This window comes from Lissotriton helveticus, chromosome 2_1 (assembly GCF_964261635.1).
Source record: "Lissotriton helveticus chromosome 2_1, aLisHel1.1, whole genome shotgun sequence".
Classification (NCBI taxonomy): Eukaryota; Metazoa; Chordata; class Amphibia; order Caudata; family Salamandridae; genus Lissotriton; species Lissotriton helveticus.
This window is the reverse complement of record NC_136059.1, coordinates 2,074,338,627-2,074,352,609: the sequence shown is the minus strand read 5'-3', so window position 1 is coordinate 2,074,352,609 and position 13,983 is coordinate 2,074,338,627. Positions and strand designations below refer to the sequence as shown.

Genomic DNA, 13,983 nt, shown 5'->3' with positions numbered 1-13,983 from the left:
AACTTCTCCTTTTTGAAAAAGAGATTGACAGTCCGAAAATAGGCTGTAAACGTATGTTCTTCTTCAGAATTAGGAAAGTAAGGGGAATAACAACCACTGTCTACTTCTGAAACCGGGATCCTCTCTATAGCCTCCTTGGCCGGGAGAGCTGTAACTTATTCTTGGAGTAAGGCTATATGATCTTCCACAAGCCGTTTTTGAAGTGGTGGAATGGAGGAGGAAAAGAAATGAAAAGCAGAGAGTAGCCCTCCTGAATGATCTGCAAGACCCCGTTGTCTGATGTTATGGACCACCAGTAGGGGAGAGGATGATGGATTTTCCCACCAACTGGGGTAGCGTGGTTTTGTAGAGTCAGTGCTTGGAGGCTGAGGCTGCCGCGGGCTCGGTGGCAGACGACTTCTGGCTTTCATTCCGAGGTCGGAATGAACAGCGCCCACGTCCTTGGGAAGTTTGTGCAGGACCGTGGCTGGGATACAGTTGGTGTGGCTGGTAACCCCTCCGTTGCCACGAAAGAGGTGAAAGCTAGACTAGCCACGTGATGTTACTGAGAGGCCCAAGGATCTGTCGATAGCACGAGAATCTTTGAAGCGCTCCAAGGCCGAATCCTCATTCTCTCCAAAGAGACGAGATCTGCCAAAAGGCATGTTCATCAAATTAGCCTGGATGTAGCATGAGAAGCCAGACGTTCTCAGCCAGGTGTTGCGCAGTAAGCCACTGTCAAAGAGACCGCTCTGTCCAGCGAGTCCGTTGTGTCAAGGCCACACCTAATGGTTAGTTTTGCTGCATCTCACCGGTCCCTCACTGACTGGGAGAGTACAGTCCGGGCCTCCTCTGTGACCTGTGGCAGCACTTGTGCAACTGTCTCCCAAAGAGAATGAGAGAAACGGCCCAATAAGCATGCAGTATTCAATGACCACAATGCTAGACTGAAGCAAGAAAACATCTTATTCCCCAAGTGTTTCCAGTCTCTTGGAATCCCTATCCTGAGGGGAGGAAAGGAAAACGGCATGAGAAGTAGAAGCCTTAACAACCAAGCTCTCAGGGGTGGAATGTTGACTAAGGAACTTTGGGTCGCCTGGAGCCGGGCGATGGCAGCATGCAATTGTCCTATTCACAGGAGCCCCTGAGCTAGGCTTGGACCAAATGCCTAGTAGGACATCAGTAAGTGCCTCATTAAAGGGCAATAAGGTTTCAGAGGAGGAAGCCCCGGGTTGAAGCACTTCGGTCAGGAGATTAGTCCTGACCTGCACAGAGGACAACTCCAGTCCAAGGACCGCAGCGACTCTCCTTACCACCGTGGCATAAGAAGCCCCCTCCTCCATAACCACAGTTGGACGGGAAAGCATGCCAGTACCTGAGGATGTGTCCAGTCCACTTGCCTTCCCAAGTTCCTCATATCAGTCCATCTGTTCCACAGACACATCCTGGTGTTTCAAAGGATCTTGAGACCCCTCCCAATCCTCTCCCGTGCCTGAAAAGTCCTGATAATGACCAGGCGATAACAGAGAACCTCTGGGTTTTACCGACGCTGGAGTCAGCGTCGATCGGAGTCATCTGGAATAAGAATGGCTCTGGAACCGACTTTGGGTCCGATGCCGTGGAAAGCCACGTTGGCACGACTGGCATTGTCCTGGATCCAGAATCAAGTTCTGGAGGACCCACTTTCGCCGTGGCTGAGCCGACGGCGTCTCAAACTGATGGGGCCCCCTATGACCCCACGGGGCCAGAAGGCTCACCACAGGGATCGGCCTGCTCAAATACGCAGTGCATGGCCTCGTAAAACTCTTTAATTTGAGTCTCTATTAGATAATCTATGATGCAGTTAGTGCTCTTTTTCACTGGCTTCCCAGCAACATGCAGAAAATGGGAGACTAACAGATTTTTTATCGTTTCTATAGCTTTTTTAAAATATAAAAACAAAGGAGAGTATGACATCGAAAATGAGCCATGCTCTTATAAAACAGCTAGTAAATCCAGTGGTGCTCATATTTTTTCTGTCTAATTTCACGTTTCTAATTGTATTGCAACGTATATAGTGTTTCACACCCCTTTTGAGACTGCTTGGGTGGAAGAGTGCTAAGTTACCGTGTGGACAATGTGGAAAGCATTCTGGTGTTATCAGAGTAACCATAGTGGCGCTCTTATTTTTCTTAGTTCACTGCACCTAAGCGTGTGGTGGCGGGACAAGGGATAAGGTAGAACAAATGCAATTTACATAAATTCACTGATATACCCATAACCAGGTTTCTATGAAATCCATTCAATAACAAAAGAGGAGCAGCCTACAGTATACAAAAATCCATCGAACCAGAACGAAATCTATTTACGTAAGATTTCTTCATTCCCCCTCAAAATACTGTGTACTAGGTAGGGTAAAAAGGGATGTGTGAGAAGAAAAGTTTCTGTAGGCCAAAATGGTTGGTAGGCAAACATTAATGTAGAAAGCTTCAAAGGCAGACTTGAAAAGGAAAAGCAGGTGAGGAAATACTACCTCTACTTAACATGAATAGGTTTCGGACCCGATTTATATATTGGCAGGCAGTCGGTTCCTTTGCCAGGGCAACAGAGTAAATTACTCTCTGATCCTGACAGGGGTATTGCCCACCAAATTTAGGAATGTCCACTGGCCTAGCAGACTTTTCTAGCACTAACAGCAACCATAGCGGCGGTTCCTACCAATGCGTGTAAGTCTGACAGCATGACGGAGCCGTACGGAAAACTCACAATTTTTAATTTAAAAAAAAATTGCAAATCGTTATTTTCTGTTCGAAAGTAAAAAAAAAAAAAAACAATGCCCCCTCACCATTAGAGTTTTCTTGCATGACGAGGGGGCATTGAGCACTTTTCAATGCCCCATACTGCCAGGTTTTTCCTGGCAGCGACAGGCATTGAAAATTGGCTGTATGCCCCCTCCCATATAAATTAGCTGAGTGAGCATACAACCAAACCTGTCGGGTTATCGGAGGGGTTTAACCAAGGCAGAGATGGGAGAAGTCTCCGCAGTCGTCGTTAAACCTATGGTGCCCCCAAAATCTAAAGATGGTGGACAGACCATAATATTGTCGGGGAGTGAAATCAGTTGCAACAGCGTTCCCTCTCAGCCAACATATAAATCGGGCCCTTAACCTTTTCGTCTGGACACGGTCACCCCGGATCACAAATTAATTTGCATATTGTAGTTGAACTTGAGCACTTTTGAAGTATACATCCTACATCCCTACTTTACAGAATTAAGAACTGTTTAATATCATGTTTCTAATTGTATTGTAACATGATGTAATTGCACTTATACAGTGTTTCATACCCCCGATGAGACTGCTTGGGTGAAAAAGTGTTGAACTGCAGTGTGGCCAATGTGGAAAGCATTCTGGTATGATCAGTGAGTAACCACAGTGATGCTCCCCAGAATGTAATATTATTTGGGTAGGCGCTGCTGTTAGGAGCAGTCTGTAAATGCCTATAGAATATGTTACCCTGATGCATGCCTTAATTTCGTTTTTAACATTGAGAGTTTAAAATGCTATAACATGTCTAATCAAGATGATGGAAAAAGACAAGAGTAGGACTGTATATAGTGCTTTAAAGCATGCAGTCAAATTGACAAATGGCATCTCTCTTAGTGCCTTGGTCGCAGCAAGTCCATGGCTAACAATGATTTTAGTCGGCCGTGGCAGAGCACTAATTAGTGAATTGTCTGACCAAACCCTGCTCTTGTTTATGTGTTGGAGCACTCATGAATGGAGTTTTCTGTTCTGACCTTATATAGTGCTGGAGTATGTGGTACCAAAATGCCAGTTGGGTTCCGTATTGTTAGCTGGGGAAATAGCAGGTCTTTAATTCATTTCTACAACCTCAAATGTAGCATTCTATAGAGACTACAAAGAGCAATAGAACCCCATAGCTGGAAGCACTGTTAAGCCACCAGTAGCATAGTATATGGAGTCTACTCCGAAAGGGGGCAACCAGGAGTGACAGGGGGCAGCCCCTGAAGGCACTGTTAGTCCATCAGTAACATACTATAAGTAGTCAAACCATGAGGGATAGGGGGTATACGCTGGAGGCACTTTAAGGCACAAGTACCTATTTAGGTACATACCAAAAACACACCTGCTTATTTTCATGCAATCTACCAGAATCAGCCTACAGGCTGAGAACTCCACTTGGAGAATGTGTGCAGAGGGGGTGAGGTGAGGATGGGGGGGGGGGGGGGGGGGAGGCGGGCAGATGTGGGCAGTGCTCTGGGTGGGGGTTAGAGAATTGGACCTGTACAACATTTCAGGGCCGAACAGGATAAGACACCCTTAACCTTGTTACCCTAGTAACCAGAGAATAAGGAGAGCGGGGGCATTGGTTAAAAGAATCAGAAGGAGGAAGAGGGGGATCCCAGACTACAATGGAGAAAGGGTGATAGCATTATACTGGATCAGGTACAAAGAACTGCTGAAAGCAAATAAAAGGACAAATAGACTCTCGTAGATTTACTAATGGTGGACGTTTATTTGCAATAAACACCTGAATGGTTAAGTGCAGCATTTCTAGAACACCACTACTGATTATATCCCGAAACTGCAGAAGAGGGGGGAGTTGTGAATGTGGGAAGTTGTCTACGATGATTTAAGCTTTAAATTACTTATAAAGAATGGAATGATCCGATCATATAACCTGGCATAATAACAAATCCAAGGTTCATTTTGGGGGGGGGGGTGCGAGGGGGCTGCCTGTGCTCCTACAAATTAGCCCACAACAGAAATGATCAAACAACATAAAACGTTAATAAAAAACATAAAAAGAGTACCGACTATAAATCAAGTTCTACATGATACTTCTAGGATGTTTCCTAGTCGATACAGGAAACGTTAATCTCCCTTATCAAATTAACACTGGTTGTCTACTGTGAATTTAATAGACATGCGAAATGTAAGCATAAGGTGATAATAATGGGATCTGCCTTTCTTGTGCTGCAGTGTTTTCTAGAAGTTGATTGTGTAAGGATGAGCAGAACTTCATCCGTTCTGCACAGATAATTGAGGATTATAGCTCAATTACCACCTCTACAAGATGATTCCAAGAATACTTAAGGTTAGAAAACTTTACTAGGAATACAACAAAACAAATTATAATGGTTAACAGGAAATTATCTGAACTTACCAACAGAGTGGCTGTCTTCTTCTAGTTTATTTTCCACTTGAGAACTCTCCTCAGATGTGCTGCTACTGTCACTAGAGCTAGTGCCTTTGTTGCCTTCATCCTCATCGGAATCTTCCTTCAGTGGAACCAACGGACAACTTTTTTTCTTTGGTGAAATTCTCAGAAGCTCAGAAAGGCCTGCTGATTGAGGAACATCTTTATCTTGGATTTGTATAATTGAATCAAATGCATTCTGGCTTCGTATAGTGTTTTCAATAATACTGCACAGCTTCGACTTTTGAGAAAGAGCTCCTGTGCCTTCGATTGTCTCTTTAGTTTGTGGCGCAAGGGTTGTAACAACAGGATGAGAAGGGAACAAACTGCTTTCTCTAGTAAAGGTAGACTGCACGGTGCCAAACATAGGAATGAAGGAAGCACCTGGAGGTGGAGACCTTTTAGATATATTATTAGAAAGAGGGAACAAGGAATTACTTTCCAAACCAGCATCAAATTCTGAATGAACTGGAAGGGATGTTTCATCATTAGAGAGTGCCACACTGCTTAAACGTTCTGTTTCTTTTCCCTCTTCTCGCTTACTTGATTGAAAAACATTTGTTGAAAGTCGTAAAGTGACAGGCACGTTGACTGAATTATCCTTACTAGTGTATCCAAATGAAAAGCCTGAAGTAGATTTAGGTTTCGTAGCACAGCTGCTGGAGTGAAATGAAGATGTGTTCTTTCCAGGTGTTGATGGAGCGGAATTCTTTTTAACATCCGCATCCATCTCTGCAACACCTTTCAATAAAGTCGGGGCCTTAGAATTTGGAGATTCAGAATCTAGTGCAAGTCCTTTAAGAGAGCTAAATTTAAATCCTCCATATGTATTTTCAAATAGGCTTATCTTCTCACTTCTCATTTTAACCTTTGCACTCTCTTGAAGCTGACTGAGAGGCTGGGCTACAGTGAACGAAAATGAAGGATTTCCTGGCTTGTTAGCATTGAATGGTAAAAAACTATTTTTAGAATCACCACCAAAGCTAAAGGGAAAATTGGACTTTGTGACTGCAGGTGTGGTCTTTGTATTATCCAGGTCAGATAAGGCTATAGACACTGTGGTGGGCGAGGAGGCTGAACCACTGAACAGCCTACCACAATGTCCCGGCACAATGCTTTCATTATGATGGGTTGTACTTTTATCCCCAAGTGCGTAGGGGTGAACAGATACATTCATGGGTGCTTCTTTTGTATTAGATTGGTGATCTTCATCTGTAGTCAGTGAAACATCAATTGAATTAGACGTGAACATAAAAGGAGTATCTCTGTTTGGCATCTGATTAGATAATCTGTCTGAAGATGCTTGATCAGGTGTATCTGCAATGCATTTAGCTTCTTTTACACCAAAAACAAACCCATTTTCCAAATGAGGCTCCTGTGCACTATCTCGATGGGAGGCAAATAGTTCATCAACTTTCTGATTTGTTTGAATAATGTTAGTACTTATTTTCGAGACACTGGTAAGGCTGGAACTTAGATGACAGCTATTATCGAAACACCGCTGCCTAGTAAGTTTTGGTCTTCCTTTCCTGCGCTCTCTTGCGATTACTAGATTAGGCATTTTATCAAAAATACCAGGATTTGACATTAGTTCTCTTTTATTTTCTGGCACAGAATCAACAGTTACATCATGTGTCACTTGACGATGGCTATCATAGTATTTGAGACGCAGCTCCTGTAATTAACAGGAAAAGAAAACAAAAAAAAGAAACACTGACAGTGAGTAATGTGTTTTGTCAACAGAAATTGTCTCATTTGCAGATGCATGCACTTCACCAGGCAACGGTCAGTGACCAGGTCTACAAACAACATTTTTGGCACATGATGAGGTTTTTTTCCATGTCCTTTTTCCCGACAAACAAATTACAAATTCACAAAGGAGTATGTATTTCTCGAATTTAGACAATAGGTAGTGTTGGGAGTCCTCGTGTGTAGTGTCTACTCACATGCAGATACAGTTTTGGGGCCTGATTCGGAGTGTGGGAGAGATAAGGGGACACATCATGTGTCCTCCTGCATGAATCCCTATGGGCCGGAGGCAGCAGGGGGCCCTGTAGGGCTCTATTAGTTTTCTAACTGCTATGAAAACTGTGGCGGTGAGGAAACTCATAATATGCTTGGTGGCGCAGCAGCTGCACTGCCAGCATATTATGGGCTCAGATTGCCCCGCCAATTCCGAGGGATCACAGATCCCCGGCGGTTGCAGCAGTCTAATGGCAGTCTGACCGACAAACTCAGAGTAAGGCATCGGACTGCCAGTGCGCACCGTCACTGCTGCGCCACCGCTGGTTTGGCAGTCCATGGACCGCCAAACTCTGAATCAGCCCCTTGGTCTCATTCTTCAGGACAAAAGAAGGTAGTGCGACAGCCCTTGGTGGTTGGGAATTCAGAAGAATAAATCTATTAACTCCTCCAAGCCCACTACCCCCTGGACGCCGACAAGCACATCCAGAGGGGTATACAGATAAAGGGTGAACAGTTGGTTGATTGATGATCCTTGAAAAAGAACTCCTTCTGGGCTCGGAGGAGTTAATAGACTTATTCTTGTGAATTCCCAAACACCAAGGGCTGTCGCACTTCCTTCTTTTGTCTTGAAGAAGACAAAAGACCCTACTTGATGTATCAACAAATATATATGTATATATATACACACACACACAGGGTCGAAAAATCGACGTACAACCATCTCATGTCCTGGCTCACTATAGCAATTAATTTAAGAACTAGGACTAGCTAAAGTGAAAGACCTGAAAAGGACGAAGAATTTATGTTATTGTCTTGTTAATTGTTTGAATTTGAAAGGTCACCCATTTGCACTATATGTCACCACAGTCACCTATTGCATTTGCATTATATGTCACCACAGTCACTCATTGAATAGTCTATGTATTTGTTATTGTGCTTTCTTTGTCAGACAGCCCCCATTGTTATTATCTTTTTGTATAAAGCGGTTTACATAATTGACAAGGAAAAAATAAATATTTCTCCGAGAAGGGGAACTCAGGGCTTTTTATATTTAGATCCAGCATACATGCCCAATAACTAGTGTAAACCAAAGAGGTATGCAGTTCCTAATATATGGTGCAGGTGGAGGTAAGTGATCTCAAAGGTGAACACTAGTGTGTGGATGTTCACAGGGACAGGAGAAGAGTTTCCTCCTTTCGGAAAAAGACCCTCACACACCCAACAAGCAGGATCTTTGTTAAGCACATTTTTAGGAGGATCAGGAAAAATGCTATTAGTAACAATGGTAGAGAGCCAGTGGCAGCAGTGGGCTGACTCACTGCCGCATGCTGTATGCCATGGTGGGCGAAAGTAAAACATGAATCACTAATTATTTATATGTGACAGTATTTTCATTAGCTTTTAAAATATTTTTACAAGAGGCTGGCAATACAGCTAAAGCTGATTTTATAACCAGGCTTGACAGAGCAGAATGCCAACAGGGAGTTCACAGCAAAAGGCCACAAATTACAGAGGAATGGCGTGACAATACCCAGACCATGCATGCATCTATCTAAAGACAAGAGACAGAAAATATACACATAAGAAATAGACTTTATCAGTAGAGAAAAAAACATGTGGTGCATGAGTGACCTTTCTCTTCCAATATCTAGTGACATCTTGCTATGAGCTCCGTATGAAGCTGGACTGACTGAGAATGTAAGTTTTAATTCTCAATGAACAGCCTTCTTGGTGGTACAGTTTACTGATGCCAGACTATACCAGGCTTTTGGCTTCACATTCTTGCAGCTTTTATTTATTTAGGGCATAGAGAATCAGAGCAAGGCCAACCTGTAGAGAAGTAGAGGTGTAGACAATATCTTGATGTTAATCTGGAGATTATTTCAAGCTGTGGATAACACCTTATTCAGCTTCTTCTCCCACACGAAACTGTCCTCATTTCGAACACCAACATTATCAGAAACTCAGGAACCCATCACGAGAAAGCTACCCAGCTGCATGAACTCCATGCACATGCTTGGAAACCCCACACCAAGATACCACCCAACCCTAAAGAGTCACATTCTCTAGAGGAACCTCTGAAATAAATTGTGGTATCCTAGAAAAATCTACATCTGATTGCCATCTCCACTGGATTCTGGAGTCTCTCAATCCAGGGGATAGAGAGCATGCAGTTGCTGATGAAGAAGGACCTTTGGGGTTGTTGTACCACGCGACTAAACCTCTTTAACCTATTCTACGTGGCTCTTGTGAACTTAAAAGTGGCAGCGTGGATGGGATGTACCGCAAGAGTGCTGCTGGGACAAGAAGTGCATTTTGGATTATGAAGGAGCTCAACAACCCCTTGGTCGTGTGTGATGTTCGACGTTTTCTTTGAACTATTGCAAGCAGGACTTCTCCGCTGGCCGCAAATTGCCCTCGCCTGTTTCAGTTTCATTTTTGGGAGGTAGGAGCGCTTTTGTGTGCCTGCGGCCTCACTATTTGCTTTTAAATCTGGTACGTGAGACTTGTGTCAGGTTCGAAGCACGCTATTGGCGCCTAACTTGCTGGTGAACAGCGGCATCCAGGTCGTGGTTCTGCTCTGGAATTGCCTGCAGGCTTGTGCCAGCGATGCTGTGACTTCAGCATTCAATCGTAGGACTGCGAGTGATGAAGAAAGCCATGGTTTGTGACACGTCCTGTCGTGCTGCGTGATGAAGGTGGGACCGCAGCATGACATCGCTACAGCACGACACCCATTTCTGGAGCGTCCAGCGGTTGCCTAGAGACGCTCTGCTGAGGAGATGCGTCCGAAGCAGAGAGGACAGGGAACCGTTTAACACGTCCGAGTGTTGCCTAGAGACGCGTTGAAGGAGCAGCATGTCAGCAGTGCAGGGAAGCACTGTGTAAGCGCCAGTCGGATGTTGGCAGACCCGTTTTAGTGGCTGACGAGTGCACTACAAAGGCCACATAAGTAAGTGAAACTACTGTGTATGCTGCATGATTAAGTTGTCAAAGCTGTTGGGGGACAGTCCACAGCGAGGTCTACAGTTGATAAAGCACCTGATTTGCGGTGCAGGCTGGAAAAGTTTTGCTGGCTACAGAGTCTACGTGACTATTTTATTTATTTTAACTTATTGTGTTGCCAATCAATACATTTGTAGGAAGTGACTATTACATAGTTATTTGCCTGTTAACTTTGAGTAGATTGGGGGTATTCATCACACGCATATTTTCTGTTTAAGATTTTGCGATATTCTATTGTTTAACATATCAGAAGGTAATATGGATACCACATCAGTTTTAGCCCTGCCCAAATTTTTACCAAATTCCGGTATTCTATTCATGATATGGAAGGAGTGGCGGGAATCACTTGAGACTTATCTGGAAGCGATAGGAGGAGAAACCTGTGTGACATCTCGGAAACTGTCATTATTAAAAAATAATTTAGGTGTAGAAGGTAGGCAGGTTTTGAAAACTTTACCCAAACCTATAAGTGGCAATTCACGTGAAGGTGAGGGTGAAGACGAGGGTCAGGTTCAGAAGAAGCAGTAATTGAGGAGTATATTGAGGCTTTAAAAGCTTTAGAAGATAACTATGGGAAAATACTAGCATAGTAGTGGAAAGACACAGGTGCAATAAACTGACGAAACAGTGGAGCAATATGTGGCAGTATTAAGAACGTTAGCCGCCACGTGCAAGTTCAGGGACTTACATGAAGAGATAATTAGGGATCATTTCATAAACAGGACCAACAACTGCAAAATTCATGAGAGGTTATTAGATTTAAAAGTTCCATCCTTGCAGAAAAACATTGTTATGGACAGAAAGGTGGAAAACACTTCTCAATATGTTAAAGAACTTAACAGTGAACAAGGAAAGAAGAAATGTGATGCCAGTGTTATTAACACCATTCGCAAAACCAAGATTTTGGCCACTAATGTTCAAGTTCGACCTAAACCTTCTACTGAAAAGGCATCATCCAGTAATAGTATACTCATTTGTTTCAGGTGTGGAAGTTTAAGATATACCTCCGAAGCAGTAAGGTGCCCAGTCACTAAAATCACATGTTTTAAATGCAAGAAGCTGGGCCATTTTTCCAGAATGTGTAGGTCAGGGAACAGTGAGGGCTGGAAATGATCTGTGAACCTAGTAAGGGCAAATGATGGATATTCATCTGAGGAGGAATATGACAATGGTGTGGAAACATTAGTAATTTGGGAAAATGAGGTAAACCATGTCTGAAGGGTATAATCCACGAAAATGCATTTTATACATGAACCAAGGCAAAGTTTCATTGTGGGCAGACTCATGTTCTCCATTCACCATAATCATCAAAAATGTGTGGGAGAGGACGGGCAGGTGCAACCTGTCACCACCGGACATTGAACCTGTGGGGTACTGTGGTGATAAACTACCACTGTTGGGTTACTTCGTGTGCCACATTTTGTACAAGGGCAGAAGCACACAAGGGAAGGTATATGTTGAATAAAAGGCAGACCTCTACTTGGCTGGAGAGAGCAAAGGAGTTTAGGCATTATACTTGATCCCAATGCCCCTGACCAAGTATTATTAACACAAGACTCAGAGGTCTAAGTGGCACATGAAGTATCCGGAATCGTTAAGTATGAAACTGGGATGCTTAAATAAATTCGAGCACCGAATTGTGTTGAAGGCAGAATGTAATCCTGTCTGTCACAAAGTCAGGAATGTGCCATTTGCCTTGCGGGCACAGCTCAGGAAGGAATTTGACAGATTATTTGAAGCCAAAGTAATTGAACCTAGTGTGGCGTTAGAATCCAATTGTTTTGGCATGCAAGTCAAATGGCAAATTGGAAATGTTTGTGGACTTGAGGAACTTAAACCGCAACATCTGGGTTGATCGCTACCCCTTACAACACAATAATGAAGTGGTAGCCAATTTTAAAAATGCCAAGGTTTTTTCGTCGATTGACCTTTCCAAAGCGTACCACCAGGTGAGATTACATCCTGAATCCAGAGATCTGACTTCGTTTGTAACGCTTGTTCCTACAAATGCCCTATGGATTAGCTTCTGCGGTCTTCCAAAAGCTCATGAGCAGTGTTTTGAAGGGAGTTGATAACATGATAGTGTTCAAAGATGATATCTTGGTTTGGCGTGACAACAGGGACAACCATGAATATGTGTTGAATAATGTTTTGAAGAAACTGCAGTATGCAGGATTGAACTGTGAGTGCTGAAAAGTGCAAATTTGGTGTGAGACATAGTTATCATTTGGGGTAAACACTATCTGGGGACGGTGTTAAGCCCAAAAAACATTTGCTTGAGGCCATCAAGAGTGCTCCGGCACCTTCGGCCAAGGACCAATTACGTTCCTTCCTAGGCCTAGCTGAATATTATTTGAAGTTTGTTCAGCATTTTGAAACCAAGGTACATGATTTGGGACTCCTAATGAAAAAGGGTACACTGTTTCTTTGGAATGAGGAATATCAATTGGCTTTTGATAGCAGAAAAGCAAACAAAGGCGGTAGCTCTGAACCCATGTGATCCTCAGAACAAATTCATTGTAGTAGCGGATGCCAGTGCGTATAGTTTGGTCGCAGTACTCATGCAGAGGAAAGATGGAATGGAATGGAATGAGCAGTAGCTTTAGCTTCACAAGGGGGCAGAAGAACAAGTTACTTACCTTCAGTAACGATATATCTGTAAGAAACATTCGTTAGTGATAGAATCCTTACCGTAGAATTTCCCCCAGGCGTCAAGACTGGATCCAGAAAGTTTTCATCAGCAGTACCCCTGCGTGTCAGTAGGCGTTGTTGTGCGGCTCCGCGTACGTCGTTGGCATTGTCGTCGCCGAGATGACGTCGCTAGAGCTACTTAGACGCACCCATGCGTGCGGACGTCAGTTTTGTACACAACTTTTCGGACCAGGATCGCAGAGCCATGAAGATACTGACCACTAGTGCTTTGAAACTAGGGCCCTGAAAGGGATGACCGTAACCCTAGAAATCAGTTCGCAGAACGGAGAGGATGGGTGGGTGGGGCCGTAAGGAATCTAGCACTAACTAATGTTTCTTACAGCTGTATTGTTACAGAAGGTAAGTAACTTGTTCATCTGAAAGAAACACGTTAGTGATAGATTCCTTACCTTAGAATAGATACCACAGCAATACCAACCCCGGGGGTGTGTCTGCGAACAAAGATCACACCATAAAGTCACAGAGAACAGAACGGCCAAAGAAGTCATCTCTCCGGATTTGACTTTCAAGGCAATGATGCTTAGTAAAAGTGGCTGCCTGACAGATGTCTTGCAGGGAGACACCAAGTCCCAATGCAGTAGTAGTTGCTGTCGCCCTGGTAGAATGGGCGTGCAACCCCAACGGAGGTTCCTTTTTAGCCAGAGAATAACAGGCCTTGATACACAAGATAGTCCTCTTGTGTACCTCCCGGCCTTTCATGGCGCCCACATAGCCAACAAACAGCTGGTCATCCACCCGGAACTGTTGTTTGCGATTCAGGTAAAATGAGAGTGCACGTTTTGGGTCCAGACGGTGGAGCCTCTCTTCCACTCTGGAAGGGTGCGGAGGAGGAAAGAAAGTGGGCAAGGTGATATTTTGCCCGATGTGGAAGGCAGTGACAACCTTTGGCAAGAAGGAAGGACAAGTGCGAAGCACAACCTTGTCCGGATGAAACAACAGAAAAGGAGGCTTACAGGAAAGTGCTTGGAGCTCACTCATGCACCTTACAGAGGTGATGGCAACCAGGAAAGCAGTCTTCAAAGTCAATAAATGAAGAGGACAGTTGTGAAGCAGCTCAAAGGGAGCACACATCAAATAGGTAAGAACCAAATTCAAGTCCCACAGCAGCATCACAAACGG

The 13,983-nt window shown here is 43.9% G+C and overlaps 1 protein-coding gene across 2 annotated transcripts in view; it reads right to left on the bottom strand.

Annotated features, from left to right (window-relative positions):
* LOC144819045 (uncharacterized) overlaps positions 1 to 13,983 on the bottom strand; it is a 444,234-nt gene that overhangs the window by 20,571 nt on the left and 409,680 nt on the right. For both annotated transcript variants that reach the window (XM_078677028.1, XM_078677027.1), the window contains one exon: positions 5,149 to 6,856. In XM_078677028.1, the coding sequence (XP_078533154.1) occupies positions 5,149 to 6,856 (1,708 nt within the window). The remainder of the gene's footprint in view (positions 1 to 5,148; positions 6,857 to 13,983) is intronic.